Raw genomic sequence first — 19,550 nt, forward strand, 5'->3', positions numbered from 1 at the left:
TTGTGGAGTATCAGTAGCCGGCCATCCAGCTCGAGCTAGTGATGATCATCATCAACGGTGGTTGTTGGTGTCGTTGTTGTGCATGAACGACTGCATGCAGATGCTTCCGCCGGCGACCGTCCGTGCAACCCTGTCAATGCCGCGCAGCTCCACGCCAACGCCACGCAGTGGCCGACGCGCCACTGCCAACGGTTGTGAGAGAGAGGAGAACGAATAGGTCAGGGAGAGAAAGAGAGAGGGGGAGGGAGAGAATATGGGCTTGGCCCATGTTATGTTGTGCGCTGACGTGGAAGCCGACTGTCAAAAACCACGGTAAAAACAGTGCAGTTCAAGGGTGTGTTAATTGCATTCGGTTTTGTAGTTCAGAGGTGTATTTTGGATAAGCATAAGAGTTCGAGGGTGTAAAATGGACTTTTCTCTTTACGACTTATTGTACCATACTAAACTTCCACAACAACGCGTAGGGTTTTACTTGGTTATTATAATTTTTACATCGTACTATAAGGCCACTAAAAAGAACGGATTTGCTATCCTACTGTCGAGTTTTTAGGGAAAAAATACCTGATGCTCGCGGCAAGGATCGAACATGAGACCTACAGCTTGCATGCTCGTTCAACTAACCAACTGCTCCATCCAATTTTTCAGAGTTACATATGAGTTACATATAACTTATATTTCAGTTACATACTAGTTACAATGTAGTTACAACGTAAGTACATTGTAATTACATAGTAGTTACAATTGAAAGTTTTTCATTCAAAAAACTGTCGAATGTTGTATAGCTACATCCAAAAAGAATTGATAATATGACAAGGATGTAGTAAACGACAAGACCAACAATAAAGAGGCAACATTATTGAAGAACCTATGTGCTATTAATAAACCTACCTCTGTAGTTGGCAAAAATTTACATCACCTCTGTAGTTTCTAAACTCCTCTCCAACGTCATCACCACTACACGTGACGACTCCCCAGCCACCCTCGATCGCTCCGCATCCGCCAGTCCGCCACCCACGACCACAATCACAAGTGCTGCTCAGCTCCGGTCGCTTGTAGCGCCCACAGCAAGCCACGCAACCATGATCTCCTCCACTCCAACATCGGGGCTGCGGTGTCTCATTTGTTTGGGATTATAAGCAATTCATCGTAATATTTAATCTAGAAAACTAGAGAGTAAATCATGACAATCTAAACGTAAAACCATACATGTATAACAACAAGAATATGTAAAATATACATGTTTTATATTAGGTGTGAACAATAGAAACAAGCATATCTAACTCATTTGCGCATATATAATAAAATGTGTTGAGGGCAGTGTTTATAATTAAATGGGTTGAGTTCTGAAATGTATTTCTTTCTATTTGAATTATTGAGGCCCAACATGTTCTTTCTTCAAACTGAAATAATATTTCACAAATTTTTGTTTACAGTTCAAAGTTTCACTTCCCATGGGATTAAAAGTGATATATCACAGCCTCATATGTGTATTTTTGGAGTTTTTCTTACTTGCATAGAACTAAAAGGGATTAAATGTGTATTATTGCTGTTTTCCTTACTTGCATAGAAAAATATATCCCTAAAGCATGGGCATTGAACTAGTGCATACCTAAATTTTGCCTTGAGCACAACCGCTAGTTTTGACTTGTTTTTACTGCCATTTGCAGCATGACATAATTCCAAAGATTCGAGAAAGAGGAGCAAAGAGACTTGAGACATTTTCTTCCTCTTCAGGATAGGTCATGAGTCTGGTAGTGAATATTTTCAATACAAAACAAACATATTATCAAAATATATTTAGTATTAAATTTAGTGAAACTAATTGGTGTTGTAAATGTTACTAATTTTTTTCTATAAACTTAATCAAATCTAAAGAACTTTGATTAAAAAAAGTCAAACGACTTATAATATGAAACGGAGGGAGTACCATATATGAGCGGTTTAATTGAGAACAAGCACAATGGTATACATATATTTCATTTATGCGGTCATTATGTCGGTTCTTAACTTTAATTAGCCAAGCCCCTACGGCTCAGAGCTACGTGCGCAATAAGTTTTCTTTTAAAAATTTATCAAATGTAAATATAATTATAGTGTAATTGTATTATACCTTACCTATAACATTAATGTAACATCTATATAACTTTCACATAATTTTAAATCTAGATTTCCTTCGAGATTCAAGCAAGTGGGAAAGTGAAAAAATGACTGTCCGTGGACAAGTGAGGGATTCAAGGTAATAGTATGTTACCACGGGATTTTTAAAAATTACATACATACAAGTTATAATTAATATAATTATACATAAGTTATAGTAATATAATTATGCTATGATTATAATTTTAGAAGTGAATTTGTCGACAAGTTAAAATGTAATTATCAGATATGTATAACACACAGGCGGCACGCCAGCAGGGCGGCCAGCCACGTGAACGCGCTCGATGGCGCGCTCGGTATATAGAGAGCTTGCTAGGTGAGAGCTACAGTACATAGCATCTAGTATGACTTGTACAGTAGCAAAGTAGGAATTAATAAGCCTCTATGAATGTTTAATTAGCATTGCTAGCTTAATTTGTTGTATTGATCGATGATAGATTTGCGGTAAGATCGAATGCCAGCCATCCGTGTCTGTCCCATGCATGCATGATGCATGGGCATATGCATGTGGATCCACTACAGTACGATCGATCTCTATTAGCTAGCTATATGTTCGATTGACTGGTCTCATCGTCCAGCCGGTCGGCTGCATGTTACTAAGATAGTTTTTCGCTGCAACACGGAGTGGCCGACGGATATATCGCTGCATGTTACTAGTTACCAAGATAGTTCTTCGCTGCAACACAGAATGGCCAGCCAACCAATCAATACATACTTCTCCTAGCTAGAAGAGAAGCATTAGATTGATCAAGGACCAGTACTACTATAACTAGCTAATCGGTAGGGGAATAATCCATATAGATCATATATATAGCTTCTAGCTATAGCTAGCTCTTGCTAGTTTTACAATTTGTTGTGTTATAAAAAAAGTGGCCCTGCATGCCTGCTTAATTGTAGCTAGCTAGTGTGTATACATATATATTTTTTAATTTATGCACATATATATTAATGGAGTACCCCATTATTAAAATGGCGCCTATTTTTCTCATGGGAATGAAATAAGTAAGTTTAACTTACAACCGAAAATTTATACTTATTCAAGTCGGAGAAAACAAAACATGTAATCTAACCAGGGACATAATAAAAATAACCAAATCAAAAGAGTTTATAATTAGTACGTACTAAAGTTGTACTAGCTAGCTAGCTACTCTCTCCGTTTCACAAAGTAAGTCATTCTAGTATTTTCCACATTCATATTAATATTAATGAATCTATATATATATATATTTATCTAGATTCATTAACATTAATATGAATATAGAAAATAGTAGAATGACTTACATTACGAAACGGAGGAAGTAGCTTTTTCCTCAGTTGCACAAGTGAACACAGTGAGAGCAACCATGCATGCATGCATGAATTAACTTTTAGTGTTTCTTCAATCGAAAGAGACGAAGCAACACATGCAAATGCATGGGGACCCCGGCCGGCCTCTTCAGGCACTTGCTTAATTAGTAAGCTTCTTTTTATCAGTGATTGCAGTGCTTTTCATAAGCTAGCACCTGTATTTTTCATCCAAGATCAAATAACTCTATGATTGTTTTTTAATCTTTTGTATACCATAAGCTAGCTCGTGTATTTTTCATATATTGACATGATATAAATTCCTGCATGACCTTGTTTACAGTTTTTCGAAAAAAAAAGGATAGGGAAAAAAAGCAGGAAGGAAATATTCCAGATGCAAGTTAAGCTTGGACTATAGGAACAATTTGGGAATGACAGGCTGTTGTGTCCAATACTGAAATTGATGATTTTCCATTATTAAAAAATAATGCTTAATTAGGCAGCATTGCATCATCTCCATGCTGCCCCTCTTCTTCGAGGGCACAATCGCCTAAATTGTGGGTTTCCTGCAAAACAGGAAATTGTTTCCGGTGAAATGATCCCTTCATTATATCTCCTTTTCAACTGCCTTACTATAGCCCATGCAATTCATAAATATATTTCATTATATGCTTACTGTCAAAACATATATTGTCATATCAATTATATAATTTGAATTACAACACAAAATAATAACGTAGCTTTAGCACATGCAAATTACTAGTTAGCCAAGCCCCTATGCGCTCTGAGTAGGAGGTCGCTACGTAACAATTTTCTATATATTTATTGACAAATTTCCTCACAAAAATTTATCAAATATAAATATAATTATAGTGTAATTATATTGTAATTTACATATTACTTTAATGTACGTAACATGTATATAACTTTCACATAATTTTGAATTTAGATTTTTTTTCAAGATTCATGCAAGTGAAATATGAATAGGAGAAAGAAACAACATGAAAAATCAAAGGTAAAAAATACCACTGGCCCCACTTGTCATATTAGTCCTCTTCTTCCTGCCCATTCACTGCATGCTTCCGACAGACCCCTCTTCACTGCATCAGTCGGAGCTGCCGACCTTGGTAGCACGGCATCGTCTTCCTCCGCCTCCATCACCCGCATGGCGCCTCGGCTACGTACACCCAGCAATCCTTCGCACCGTTGCTTCTCTGGATCAAGGACGACACCGTCTTCTCCGCTGTACGTCCTCCTCAGTTCCTCTTCCGGCCGATGCCTTCTCCTGAAACCGCACCATCGGTCGGCTCAGCCTAGGCTTCCACGCGGACCCTATTGACCACCCCGCCGGCTCCCTAAGAGAACAGGCCTGCTCGACGCACCGCTCTACCCCGACTCATCCGCGACACTCCACCTCACCGACCGGTGCCACCCTCGCCTCCTCTCCAGGCCGCATTGGATCCTCCTTGATGCCAGTCCTCTGCTTTGAAGGGCTTGTCTCCATCACCACCGTCCTCGTGTAGAGAGGGATGAGAGCTTGGTCGGCTCTGGATTGGACGTTGAGGACGGCCGTCGCTATTCGCTGGCGTCGAGCTGAACGGATCAGACAACGGTGCCACGCTGGAGCAACCGAGCCGGCGGCGTCGATTACGAGTCGAGCAGATCGGGTAATGGCGACTTGGGGGGGAGGGCTGTCCGGTGGAGAGACACATGATACCGTTCGTACTCCTCCACCGCACCTTTGTCATCGCTGCGCATACTGTTACACTTATAACGGCGGCCGTTCTCAGCTCGCACGCCTCGCCGAAGAACAGAGAAATGAGAGAGATATAGCAAGAGAGAAGGAAGAAGTGAGGAAGAGAAAGAGGAAGAGAAATAAGGGGCAATTTGGTCACTCCGCGTAAATATTTGGGCCCCTATCACTTTGTTAGGACGAATACACTATTTTTATTATTTGATTGGTACGGACGCACAGTGTTCGCTAGCAAATAACCACGTTTAGAGAGTGTTTTGCTCCAAAAAGTGAATTTGTGTAGTGTCCTACTGCTAAAACCACGAAGTCGCGATGTTCTTGACAAAATTTGCCATTAATAATCACTGTCCATGGACAGGTGAGGGGATTCACGGTAATAGTATGTTACCACAGGATTTTTAAAAATTACATGCATACAGGTTGTAATTAATGTAATTATATATAAATTATAATAATACAGTTATGTTATGATTATAATTTTAGGAGAGAATTTGTCGATAAGTTAAAATGTAATCATCATATATAGCCAACATAGGCGGCACGATCGCTTGCTCGATATATAGAGAGCAAGCTAGCTGAGAGCAGACGTATAGACTATAGTAGGAAAGTTAGGAATTGAACCTCTGTGAATGTTTAACTAGCCACTGCTAGCTTTGTTAGTCTTACATATACCGATCGATGATAGATCTGCGGTAAGACCATATATCGATCGAATGCCGGCCATCCGTGTCTGTCGTCCCATATATGCATGACGCATGGACATATGCATGTGGATCCACTACAGCACGATCGATCTACTAGCTAACTATATCTTCGATTGACTGGTTTCATCGTCCAGCCGGTCGGCTAGCTGCATGTTAGTAAGATAGTTTTTCGTTGCAACATGCACGGAGAGGCCGACGGATCGCTGTATGTTACTAGTTAACTAATTAGATAGCTCTTCGCTGCAACACAGAATGACCAGCCGACCAATCAATACGCACTACTCCTAGCTAGAAGAGAGCATTAGATCGAGGACCAGTACTACTATAACTAACTATCGGTGGGGGGAATAATCCATATCCTGTTATATATAGATCATATATAGCTATTAGCTATAGCTAGCGCTAGCTCTTTTGGTAGTTTTACAATTTGTTGTGTTATGAAAAAAGTGGCCCCTGCATGCCTGCTTAATTGTAGCTAGCTAGTGTGTGTGTGTGTGTGTGTGTGTGTGTGTGTGTGTGTGTGTGTGTGTATGTATGTATGTATATATATATATATATATATATATATATATATATATATATATATATATATATATGTATGTATGTATGTATATATATATATATATGCACATATATATTAATGGAGTACCCCAATATTAATTAACATGCCTATTTTTGTTCGGAACTGCTAGATGACTGTCGACAGTTTTCTTGAGTGAAAACTGTCAAATTTTTTGGCCGTCAATTCCGTTCTAAGATTTGTGCTAAGATATTTTGCTATCGGATCTAAACCCTTTTTTCATAAGCTAGTCTCATCATCGCATGTTTATGGTAGATTTGTTCAAGTTACATCTAAGTTACATTCCAGTTCCATGCTAGTTACATTGTAGTTACACTATAATTACATTGTAATTACATTGTAACTATAGTGTAACTACACTATAACTACATTGTTATCTTTATATAAATTAGATATAAAGTTGCATATATTATTTTAATACATATATACAAGTTATTATTATTATAGTATAGTTCTAATGAAATTATTTACTATAGTTAGATTTGAAAATTTTCCCCTTAAAAAACACTCGACAGTTTCTTAGCTAGTCCCTTTTTCTTATGGGAATGAAATAAATAAGTAATTCTTAACTTAAAACCGAAAAGTTATACTTATTGAAATGCATATGCATATATATATATATATATATATATATATATATATATATATATATATATATATATATATAGAGAGAGAGAGAGAGAGAGAGAGAGAGAGAGAGAGAGAGAGAGAGAGGAGAGAGACTACAGTGGTGAAATCAGGGAAAAAAACACATGAAATCTAACCCGGGACATAATTAATAAAAATAACGAAATCAAAAGAGTTTATAAGTACGTACTGAAGTTGTACTAGCTAGCTCCTCAGTTGCACAAGAGAACACACAGTGAGAGCAACCATGCATGAATTAACTATTGGTGTTTCTTCAATCGAAAGAGAAAGAGAGGAAGCAAGACATGCAAATGCATGGGGACCCCGGCCGGCCGGCCGGCCTCAGTCGTAGTTGTTGGTTCCATTAGTAACATGCAGTGCACATAGCTTTCTCCAGCCCTTGTTGGGCATGCATATGCAGCATGAAGAGTTGGAGTGGTTGTATAAATAGGTAGGCAGTGGTGGACTGCGAGGCGCTGCAAGACAGACAGATACATCGATCGATCGATCAGAGCTTTTTCTATCATCATTAGCTAGCAAGATGAAGCAGTACTACAAAGCAGCGCTGCTTCGCTACTGGGTAGTAGTCCCGTTCCTCCTGTGGCTGGTAGCCACGGAGGAGCAACTCGCCGCCGGCGCCGTGGCCGGGGCAGCTGCCGAGTCGTCGTCGACTTGGGGCGGCCAGGGCCAGCTGCAGCTGCCTCTCTGGGTGCGACCCGGAGACCGGCGCCTCCTGGGGATGTCTGTGGCCGGCATGGCGGTGGATGCCGTCGTGGCGGCCGACGGCACCGGCCAGTACACTACCATCAAGCAAGCCGTGAAGGCAGCAGAGGCGGACACGAGCGGGCGCCGGTACACAATCCATGTGAAAGCTGGCAAGTACGTCGAAGACGTTGAGATATGGAGGCCTAATATTACCATCATAGGCGACGGGATCGGGCGTACGATAATCAGCGGCAGGAAGAGCAAAAACATGAATCGGGGGACGGCCTGTACGGGCACACTGAGTAAGTAAATGAAATCGTTTCCCAGTACATATATAAATATTTGACTAGATTTGTGCTTACTACGTACATGTGTATTAATTATGACGACTAATCACTAATTAATTAGTAGCTAGCTAGATGATCGATGCGTACGTGTGTGTGTGTGTATATAGCGGGACTAGCTATTTGTTTGTCAACAAATTTTCAACGGAATAAATCACACAGATTTTTATACCGCCCGATTAACATGATATAGTCTACATTAGAGCAATATAAGACACATAAAACTCTTTGACCAGATTAAAGAAACAAGTATCCTAGTTAGAAAATGCACTACAAATAAATTACTTTACAAAACTTTAGAATAAAAAGGTTACATACGTACGCGCACACACGTATATATTGCATTAGAACTTTATGTAAATTATAGTGTAATTAAGAACATTGTATTTACACTGTAATTAATTTAGAGAGCGGGTTTCATAATAAAAGAATAATTGAATTTTAAAATGCTATTAAGCTTGTGTATACTTACAATATCAAGTAGATATATTGTACAGTTATTATGCTGGATCGTTATATTACATAATTTATATTTGCTAATTTAAAACAAAAAACTAAAAGCTACAATGTAAGTTAATACAATAAAGTTATATAACTGTAACTACTTACAGTATAAAACTGCAATGTAATTTTTGTTTTGCCTACATAATTATATCAAAATAACGTGCTTGCTCAGTTGGTAGCTAGCTAGACACCCTGCTCTTTCATAGTGGACATGGATCATATATAGGATCAACTCTAGCTTCACCTCCGTACGTGCTTTGATTTCTTTAAGATGATCGATATATATAAGGGAGCACTAATTAAACTGTGTGATTTTAGCCTGCTAAAAGTTTAACGTCAAATTAACCGGCCAGTAGCAAAAAATTTTATATATATGCATGCATGCGTGCGTACATGCATGGTGCAAATTGATATATACATACACATGCATGCATGGAACTTGTTGATATATAGTACAGTAATTGATATACGTACGTACAGACGTGCAAAAGGACGGGTTCATCGCGCGAGAGCTTACGGTGGAGAACACCGCGGGGCCGCAGGCAATGCAGGCGGCGGCGGTGGTGGTGAAGTCGGATCGCGCCGTCTTCTTCAGGTGCGAGATAACGGGTTACCAGGACACGCTGCTGGCAGATGTTTACAGGCAGTTCTACAGGGAATGTGTTATCTCCGGGACAATTGATTTCGTGTGGGGCGAGGCGACGGCCGTCTTCCAGATGTGCCACCTCCTGGTGCGTCGCCCGTTGGAGGGCTCCCACAACACCATCACCGCGCAAGGGCGCCGCCACACGAACGACTCCGAGCCCGTCGTCGCACGCTCGGGTTTCGTCTTTCAGGAGTGCAACGTGTCGACCAAGGAGGACCTGAGGGGCGTGGACACCTACCTGGGCCGCCCCTGGCACCCGTACTCCCGCGTCATCTTCATGTCGTCCTACTTGGACGGCAACGTGGTCAATCCCAAGGGATGGGTGGCGTGGCGCATCAACAACGCCACCGACGAGCGCTCCACCGCCAGCACCGTCTACTACGCGGAGTACAACAACACTGGGGCTGGGGCCAACGTCACCCAGCGTGTTAACTGGCATGGTTTCCACCTTCTTGCACCACACGAGGTACGCAATTTCACCGTTGACAGCTTCATCGACGGTGGCAGTTGGCTGCCAGAGACCAACGTCCCGTACCATCTCGATCTCGATCTCGGTCTGTAATAATACCTGCTACTCTCTTTATTTACTGTTTGCCTGCCTATATTTGCTTGGTATTGGTATTGTATCATCGATCTCGATGTGCTAGCTCCTGTGTGTGTAGTATGCCATGGTTTGTACGTAACTGGTACTGTATGATGCATGCGTGCTCCTGTGTGTGTGTATATGCGATATGATGGTTTGTAACTGGTACTGTATGATCTCGATGTGCTCCGATGTGGCTGTGTGTATTGCGATGGTTAATGGTTTGTAACTTAATTTTCTTTCTTTATGCACTGTCTGAACGAGGAATAAGCACTGTATATATGTTTGTATTGATCTGATGATTAGCTGCCATATGATTACTCAGTTATTATCCTGTTGATGTGAAAGATATTTACCCTGTCATTTAATTGTATTCGATATTTATTTAGTTCATAGTATCCTCATTAACTACAATTTTTTCGCATATGTCATCTTATTCAGCTTACAATATTGTTTTCTCATATATCTTGATTTGTTTTTACCACAATCTGTTACATTTAGAAGACATGTAAAAGAGGTGAAAATAGCTCGAGATAAAATGTTTGGAAAAGGTATAAGATGGTGCATTCGCTGTCTGATCTTCAGCTTGGATTATTACTGCCGGAAGACAAGTAGTCCCATGTTTACTTTGTAGTGGGTGATAAAAAATTGTACTTGACGGTGAACTGCTGGTTGTATGTGTATATTGGTTAAAACTTGAAGGACTTGGAAGTTTGCTTAAATTTTAATGGATGAATCAGTTTGTGTGTGGCTATACTTGCTAGTTCATTTTCATAATGTGTCGAGAAAGTATTGTTTAGTAATCCATATTGGCATGTGGATTGCATTGTGGCATTGTGGTTTTTTATTTTTTTTCTGCCTTGAGACCAATTTTCCTGACGGTCTAAATCATAAAACAAATCAATATACTAACCGAGAAAATGAAATAAAACTAGAGCAAATAATTTTAATCCCAGCAAGCAAATAGATGCACGACTAAATCATATATAAGCATTAATTTATCTACCAAAAAATTTATGGACAATTGATACCCTTGCAAAACTGACTATGAGTTCTAGAATAATTACAAATCAGTCCCTAATCTCAGAGCAACTTCAATTTTAGAGACCTCGAGGGACTTAAGTGCAGTGCCAAATATTCCAGATCTGACCACAATTCCATTTAAAAACAAATTAGTGGAAATCTTCAAAATTATTCCACCGAGTAAGCTCTGTTGAGCTGTAACCATTCCATGAATGGAATAGCTGTAACAAACCCAAACTGTAGAAACTTGGAAATTCAATATAATGAAAAAAAATCATTTATATTATTGTGGTGAAAATTTGATTTAGTTGTTTTTAGATTTTCTATGCATCATTTCATTTTGCATATATAAATTAAATTAGAGAAAAAAAAATAAGAATAATGATGATAAATAATAAACAACAAATTCAATTAGATATAACTCGGTTTTTGCATCTCAATTAAAAAGATGAAAGCACCCAAAATTAATTTAAATTGGAATAAAAGAAAGAAACTTGTTTGAATTTTCAAAAAACAAACTGTACATGAGAAAAATCTCAAAAATTCACCGAATGGAGTTCACCACAACAGTAACTTCCAATAAAATTGGCGCATGCTTTTGAGCAATGTAGCTATTCCGAAAAAAATTCGACAAACCCTCGGACCTCTCTAAAAATCCTTGGAAAGGAATGTTCCTGACCTCTCATCTCCCTATCTCTCTCTGATCAATGGGCCCAAGCACCCTGGACCCCACCTGCCAGTGGCCCAGCACCCCATCTCTCTCTCCTATTTCTTCCCCTCTCTTTCCTTGCAGGCATTCCATCGAACACATAGGATGCGAGCCGAAGGTCGTCGCCTCCAAGCCGCCCATTCTTCCTCTGCCCGCGAATCTCGCTGCAAGGCTGTGCAAAGCTGACGCCGCCTCTGCCCGATGCCCTGCCGCGCCCAGCGCTTGCCTCGCAGCCGCCACGCCCAACCGACGCCGCCCCTCTGCCCGGAGCGACGAGACGCGACGAACCCGACCGTTGCTGCCTCCCTCTGCAGGGCCGCCGACCTGCGTCTGCCGTCTGCAAAGCCGATGCCCCTGCCTCCAAGTCTCCTGCCTGCAAAGCCGGCCTCGCCGCGCGCCTCGCTAACCCGGAGCCGCCGACCCCTGCCAAAGCCGACGCCCGAAGCGACAAGGCGAGACCGACCGCCCTGTCTCCCTCTGCCTACCCCCTGCACCTCCCTCTGCAAATCCTGTAAAGCCGATGCCGCGCTAGCCTTCCCTCTGCCCCGCTGACGTCGTGTTTCCGCCGACACCGCCTGCGCGCGCGAGACGCCGAACGCATCACGACAGCCTCCGCATCCGCCCCTCGCTCCTCCCTCGCGCCAGCTAACTCTCCACACCACCCTCAACCTCCACTCCCAAAGCCGAAGCCCGAAACCCTCCGATTCGCCGGGAACGGCTGCGCCACCGTCGTGCCCCGCCGCCGAACCCACACCATCGAGCCGTCGCCTCAGTGAGCTGCCTTCCATTCCCCTGCGCCAGCACGCTCCCAAGACCTCCCTAAGTCCATTTCCGCAATCTATTTTAGGACCCCTCGACCGGAGAGCCGCCGCCACCATTGTCGCCGCCGACCACCTCGGGAGCTCGTCGCCACGCCGCCTCGGACCGTCTCCACTCCAACCACGCACGGGTTAAGGATTCTCGTAGTCCCTAGGCCCTCCCCTAGCAAGGAATCGAATCGCTGTCGATCGTAGCACGCCGGCGGCCGACGTCCAGAACCGCCGCCAACGCCGGCCATGGCGCTCGCTGCCTTTAGACACCCCCGGCTGCGCCTCCGCCCCTAGGTGTAGCGCGAGGACCTCCTCTAGCCACCCCTTCCTCCGCCCTAGCCAGCCCCTCCGCCGCTCGCCGCCGGCAAGGCCGTCCCGAGCCGCCCCCATGCCGCTCCCCTCGTTCCTTCCTGTCGGGGAAGAAGACCGGACCCGTTCGTAAATAAGAAAAACTCTAGGGTTCCCGATACAAAGCGCCAATTCACTTACAAGTGGGACCTTGGACTTATACGTAAATACAAAAAGTATAGGGTTGGAGATATAAATCTACGAGACACTTACATGTGGACCCCACTGTTTTAAGTGGATGCGCACTATCAATATACGTTTTCCATGTAGGAAAGCGTACTCTAGACAGTACGCTTCAGCCTTTTGTAAAGAGAAATTAATCAATCTAAGAAAACGGTTCCAGTTAATTATTTATGCACTATAAAATGCTGAAACTTTGGAAAATCATAGAGAATTTATTTTAACTCCGATTGAGGTGAACCAAACTTTGTTAGATTCATAATAATGCTCTCTTTAATACTGTACACTCAAAATTATCACCACTGTTGTGAAAATTTTCACTAATTTAAATTTGAATAGTAAGCGTGGTATTTACCGTACTTTAATGAAACACGATAACTTGCACATACAGCATCGTATTTAAGCGATTCTTTCTCCTAAATGTATATTAAATCACCCTCTTTACACTAAACATGTTCATGCACCCATGCATCATATTTTATCTTGGAGTTTTATTGGATGTTCATTTGAATGCATGTTTAAATTTAGATAGAGGACGAATCGATTGTTGCCGTTGGTGAGAGTGTGCAGGACCAAGAGTTATTTGAGCAACCAACTGAGCAAGGCAAGTCCTATTCAATTCCTCCTTCGATCATGTTGAGTCGTATATTTTCGCAAATGCTTTACTATTGAATAAATTGCATGCGATGTTTTATAAAAATGGGATATTGGTAAAAAATGACCTAATTGCCGCATTATCTAACTTGATATATTGATTATCATTACTGTTGAAGCCCTAGGCTGAGTATATATGGGTGTTGTACAAGCACATTGTGGGTATATTCGAGCTACTACTATAGCTACTTGCTTAGCCATGCTTAGAAAAAAATTACTGATGGTTATATATGACATGATAATCATTCTTTACAAATGGGATAATTTTACAGAGGAGTTATCTTTGTTCTCTATGAAAATGGGAAATTGAAAATAATTCTTTTCGACTTGGGTGGCAAGTAGTGTGCATATGATAGTAGTTGTGCACCGATAGGGGGAGTGTTCGCCTGGGTCAATTAAGGACTAAACTATATGTCACCAACTAAGATTACAGTGCAACCACGTGTGTTGGTTATGGGGTAACCTTAGCTTCTTATGTTGCTTATTGCTTAACCTTGCATTGGGATGCCGTTGTAGTAGGGACTAGTGTGAGCGTGGTTCATAGGAGCTACCCATGTGACCCTCTATGGGAACAGTTGCGTTCACCATATGGCATGGGCGTCTGAGCATATCCAATATAACGGATAGTGCCTCGTTGAGGGAGCGGATTTGTTCGCCTCACAGCGTTAGGATTAGGTTAGGGCCCACCTTTCCTAGTGGCATTGGTTCATGGCCAATGTGGAGAAACACTCTCCATGCTCATGCAAGGTTAATCTTTGAGCAATGTAGTGGCTTCGTCACAGGCTAGCAAAACGAGTACCGGTTTGGTATCGCGTGGCATGGTTTACATGATTGCTAGCCTGTGTCATGTGGGTAAAGTGCATAAACTCTGCAGAGTCTAAACTAATCGATTAGCCGTGTTCACGGTCATGAGCGACTTGGTGAAATGATACAAGCATAGTGTTGGTGATTTTTGTTAAATAAATTGTGAAATGGGTATGGTGAATAATGGTGATGATTTTTGCCCAGCGTGGGTTAAGAATAAAATTGTTACTTGTTGCCATGGAGGGCACAAGGATGGTACTCTGATAACATTAATGTTACTATTACTGTTGTTTATCCTTTGATTTACAAAGTTTCGTTGCAATCTACTACTCTCTCTGTTCCAAAATATAAGGCACAACCACCTTTAATTCAAAGACCAAGAAACAATTACTATCATCTTCTAGTTTAGATCACCCTAATAAATATAATGCATGCATCCAATAGAATTAAAGATCTTAAGGGTAGAGGATTTAAAAAATAATAATTTAATGAATAAGAGGGTACTAATTAATTGTATGCATGCATGTGTGCCTTATATTATGGAACATCCAAAAAAAGTAGTTGTGCCTTATATTATGGAACGGAGGGAGTATTATTTACTATTGTAAAACAAAATTTGCTTTATGCTGAAAATGAGCCACAAATATAGCCACCCTTGATCTCAGCTTGAAATAGTCCTAGGTTTCCCAAGGTTTGGGTAGGACTTGGCAATACCTAATGTATTGACCCATCCCTTGTTGTTTTTAAACTTGGATGCAGGATGTGAGGTGTCTAGTGACGATTACTTTGCACCAGGTACCGGAGTTTTCGAGGATGATTCTTTCTAGGGTGATTCCTAGTCGGTTGCATATGTCGTTTGGTAGATGGGCATACCGAAGAACTGCACATGAGAAAAATCTCAAAAATTCACCGAATGGAGTTCACCACAACAGTAACTTCCAGTAAAATTGGAAGCATTAAGATTAATGACTAGAAAACCTTGTACAATAGATAGATTAGAGTAGATTTAAGAGCTTAGCATCGAGATCAATTGCATATATATAATTAGTTGATCAATAGTTCAATTATTGGCCTCATCAACCATTCTAATCAAGTATGACATAAATTGTGTTACTTGCTCTGTAAAGCATACATAAATGTCAGGACATATAGATAGTAGTAGTAAATCATCAAAAGAAGTTAGTCACCATCTCTTTTTATTCAATGTCAGATTTCATAAGTTATAATTGAACTATCTACACAGTACAGATCTTGCCATAATTATCAAATTGTAGAACATGCAAATTGCCGCATCATTCAATAAACCTCATTCAGGGATTTGATTCTGCTAATGTGCCACTAATTTCAGAAATTCAGTTTTTTTTTGCAAGCAAGCACACATATAAGGACCAATCCTGTAGTGTGCTTTCAGTTTTTGTACTACAAAATTTACATACTTGATTCATGTGAGCATTCGCTTATTCATTCATTCATAAATATATAGCCATCATCTATTCAGAGTGAGTCAATTGAATTAGAAACTTAGAACTAACAGAGCATAATAATCATTAGCAGAGCACATCAAGTTGATATATGGTTAGTCCATTGCCATCACAAATAACAGGACGTAGCATCACAGTTCATAAAATATGACCACGTAAAAAGACATCTATACTAATATAAATATAAATACTAATATAAAAAGAAGAAGTTGCCCCCTTCAATCCTACGGGTGAAATCATCCAGATCAATCTCTACCGTTTATCTGCATCTCATCTAATCTCATCCATCCGCTGTACACCGTAGCTCTATCTCCTCCAGCGATTTCGCCCGATCTCATCCCACCAGCGATGTCATCCCCCACGCGGTGACTACGCTGCGCAAATCCCTAGCGCGATGACTCCGCCTACTTGCTCCCCGCGCGCATCCTCGCTCTGCGCCTCCTCTCCTCGCGACGGTCCACCGCCGGACCAGCGACCTCGCCTCCTCGCTCCGCCGCAACGCCGGACCTCCCTCTTCCTCGCGACGGATCAGCGACGACGCACCACCGCACCGCCATACCAGCGTCGAGGCCGCCGCCGCCCACGCCGACCTTCTCCTGTCGCCGCTGCCCACGCCCATCCACCGCGGCCGGCGCCGAGGGCGGCCCCTTCCGCCGCCGCCGCCACCATCATCGCCACCGTGCACTCGAGGTCGGCCCTCTTCCCCATCGACCGCGGCTGGAGCCGACGTCCTCCCCATCCGCCGCCGACGGAGCCAAGGTCGTCTATAGCCGATGCCGCCGTTTTCCTGGTATTCCATTCCTAGCATCAACTTGATAATGCAGCGGACGCCCTCACTTTCTCAGATAATTAACAAAGTGTGCCATTTTCAGCTCTGTTATTGGTTGAAGAAATCATTCCTGGCAAGCAGTCGTGGATCCCTAATTCTGGAGTGCTTTCTCCTTCACCCATGCTTACATGCTGCCATCCTCGATTACTACCACCAAAGCTGCGTTGCAAGGTTGCAACACGGTGGTGGATGTGGACTTGACAGAGCAGTAGCTTCATATAAGTGCTTTGTTATGTTATCCTCACCAGGAAGAGACTGAATGGATCGAGGGGAATTAATTTCAGGCCCTAATAGATTTGGAATAAATCCCTTCCAAATTCCCCTCAATCCACATGGGGATGGATTAACTCAACAAGGCCTAATGCATCTCAAATACAAGTTGTGATGTGAAGGTGATAATCAAGATTGGACAAGAACCCAGGTAAGATATGACTTTAAGTGGTGCAAGTTAATCGTGATAGAAAATCCGTTTAGTCTTATCAAAAAAATTTCATACATGAAAGGATGAGATTGACAAAAATACTTTTTTTAGTCTTCTGATTGGCAGATGCTTGATTGGAGTTGTGCTGCTCCTCGCGACAAACATGAAATGGTAAGAAATATTATATATTGATATTTGGCATATTGTAGAAACTATTGGTTTTAAACTTTTTTTTATCAAACATACATGCCCTAAAAAGCATATGGTCTCTATAGTAAGGGTTGTTAACTCCATATTGATATGTTCTTTTAGAAATACATGAAATAGAAATTTGTGTGACATCTAGAAAAACACCTTGATTCACCTTTCTAAAATGCTTCCAGTTATGTTCAACTAATGAACTCTGGATAAATCAAACTTGCTGATGCAAAACCATAATGAATTTGTAAGGGGTAATGGCTTTGGGTCTTCAGTAATGAGTAATCTCTGTTTTCTCAGGTTCATTAAAGGTCAACAGGGCACGGCCAGCCATTGATTTTATGAATGTTCTTTCAAGAATTCACACCCTTTTGTTTAATCTTGTGAATTTGATGTGTGATTGAGTTTCTAGGGTCAGAGCTTCAAGTGTGATTGAAGTAGATCTACATTTTGTGTGAGATTATGCAGAGTAAAAACGACGTAGTATTTTCTTTCATAATACAGTTTGTCACGCTTCATTTATTTTTCTTCTGGAGCACACACACGTTGATTTTACTGCTTAAATGATATTTGGAATACCTGATGGGAAATCCACTGCTGAGTCCTATTTAACAGAAATTAGTGAGATGCTTTTTGTAAAATGGAACATGATACTTTCTGCCAAATGAAACATCTTTTAGCCGCCCTACTTGTTTCTTCACAGTGACCGGTAAAATACTCTCACAGTGACATGTACAACAAGCTAGGAACATAAACTTAATATGTACTAGAATGTTTAGGACTGTCCTTATAGATTCACATGTATAGTTTTTTTAATCAAACTAGCATGTGGTCATTATGATAATTCATGTGCTCAATTTAGCATTTCAGAATGTACCTCATACTCTCAATGGTATAGATGCAAGATAAGCTGGTAGCTTTGGTTGCATCAATAGGTTTTGTTATTTTCTTTTTTAAATTCTGTATCATGAGAAAAAGCTCAGCCTCTTGGTATTAATGTGAAATTGGGATATGGCTCTTCTGTTACCATGGAAAATTAATTTGTTGTGCGAGCAATTATGTTTACATCTGTACATTAGCATACAAGCAAACCTTCGTTTTGTTCAGCTCACTGGCATAATTGGGAAATTAAGCTTATCCCTGTCCAGAAGCATATATATCTATTAAATGATTTTTTTAGCATGTTGCTGGCAAGAGAGGAACTAAGGTATGCTAGTGCATTGTGTATTTTTGCTTGACACATGTAATTTGATTTGTGGAACCCAAAGTACCAAAGAATTTGAGTAGACCCCTCCATTACCCCTTTTGTTAGTTGCATTATATAGGCACAGTTTAGATGGAACTCTATTGAATCTTACGTAATATCATTATAGAAGAGGGCTGTTTGAAGAGCTGGCAGCGGCAGGAGGCTTACCAATTGTATTATCGAGTATGGCTGCTCCTCTTTCTTATGTTATATTTCCTATTTACATATTCTTCTTTCAGTATACTTACCATTATAGCATTTTGGTCAAGCTCATGTAGATATCTGTGGAAGTTGCTTCCTTCATATGAGTGGGACACTCTACATTCTCCGGATGATCTTATGTTGTTTTATCTTTCTGTCAGATTATAATGGAAGTTGTTTGAGGTGCTGGATTGAACTAATAAGGAAAAATCATTGTATTTCTGGTTAAATTTAAAGTTTTTTCATGTTCTAAAGAGTTAGATCTGTACTATTGATACAATGATAGAAGTGAGATGAGAGTGTCACTCCAATTGATAAGCCCCCCTAAGTTATGCCAACATGGCAGGAAGCCACTCCAAAGGATTGCTTGTGGGATGTAAATAATACAACCACTTTCTGGTATTGAATCTGGGTTACCCATATAGTATTTTTCTTGGTTTTTTTCATGTTCATAAAAATGCTTCAATAGAAGGATCATTTGAGATTAAGAAATGATCCTTTGAAGGTTTTGTTTTTTTCGTCACTCTTAAAGCCTCATACTCCTTTCCAAAAAAAGACAACTTCTGAGGATGAATCTGGACAAATGCTTGTCCAGGTTCATTCCCAGAAGTTGGTTTTTTTTGGGACGGAGGGTGTATATCTTGCTTATTTATACTATAGGGGCCTAAAATCAATTATTTATATATATAAACATGATGAAGTGGAACATTTAAGATTCAAAGTGGTATATAAGTATTTGCTGCAATTTCAAGTATATTGA

At 41.0% G+C, this 19,550-nt stretch overlaps 1 protein-coding gene and 1 long non-coding RNA gene across 2 annotated transcripts; both read left to right on the forward strand.

Annotated features, from left to right (window-relative positions):
- Positions 1-7,564: 7,564 nt before the first annotated feature.
- Positions 7,565-10,215, forward strand: LOC127781494 (probable pectinesterase/pectinesterase inhibitor 32). Its single transcript, XM_052308455.1, has 2 exons — positions 7,565-8,112; positions 9,139-10,215. The coding sequence occupies exons 1-2, from the start codon at positions 7,647-7,649 to the stop codon at positions 9,864-9,866; spliced, it is 1,194 nt and encodes a 397-aa protein (XP_052164415.1). The 5' UTR covers positions 7,565-7,646; the 3' UTR covers positions 9,867-10,215.
- Positions 10,216-16,206: 5,991 nt separating this feature from the next.
- On the forward strand, positions 16,207-19,099 carry LOC127781159 (uncharacterized). The gene is made up of 5 exons (XR_008018933.1): positions 16,207-16,685; positions 16,768-17,145; positions 17,257-17,316; positions 17,644-18,772; positions 18,868-19,099. It is a non-coding gene; the product is annotated as an uncharacterized LOC127781159 (long non-coding RNA).
- Positions 19,100-19,550: the final 451 nt, after the last annotated feature.

This window comes from Oryza glaberrima, chromosome 8 (assembly GCF_000147395.1).
Source record: "Oryza glaberrima chromosome 8, OglaRS2, whole genome shotgun sequence".
Classification (NCBI taxonomy): Eukaryota; Viridiplantae; Streptophyta; class Magnoliopsida; order Poales; family Poaceae; genus Oryza; species Oryza glaberrima.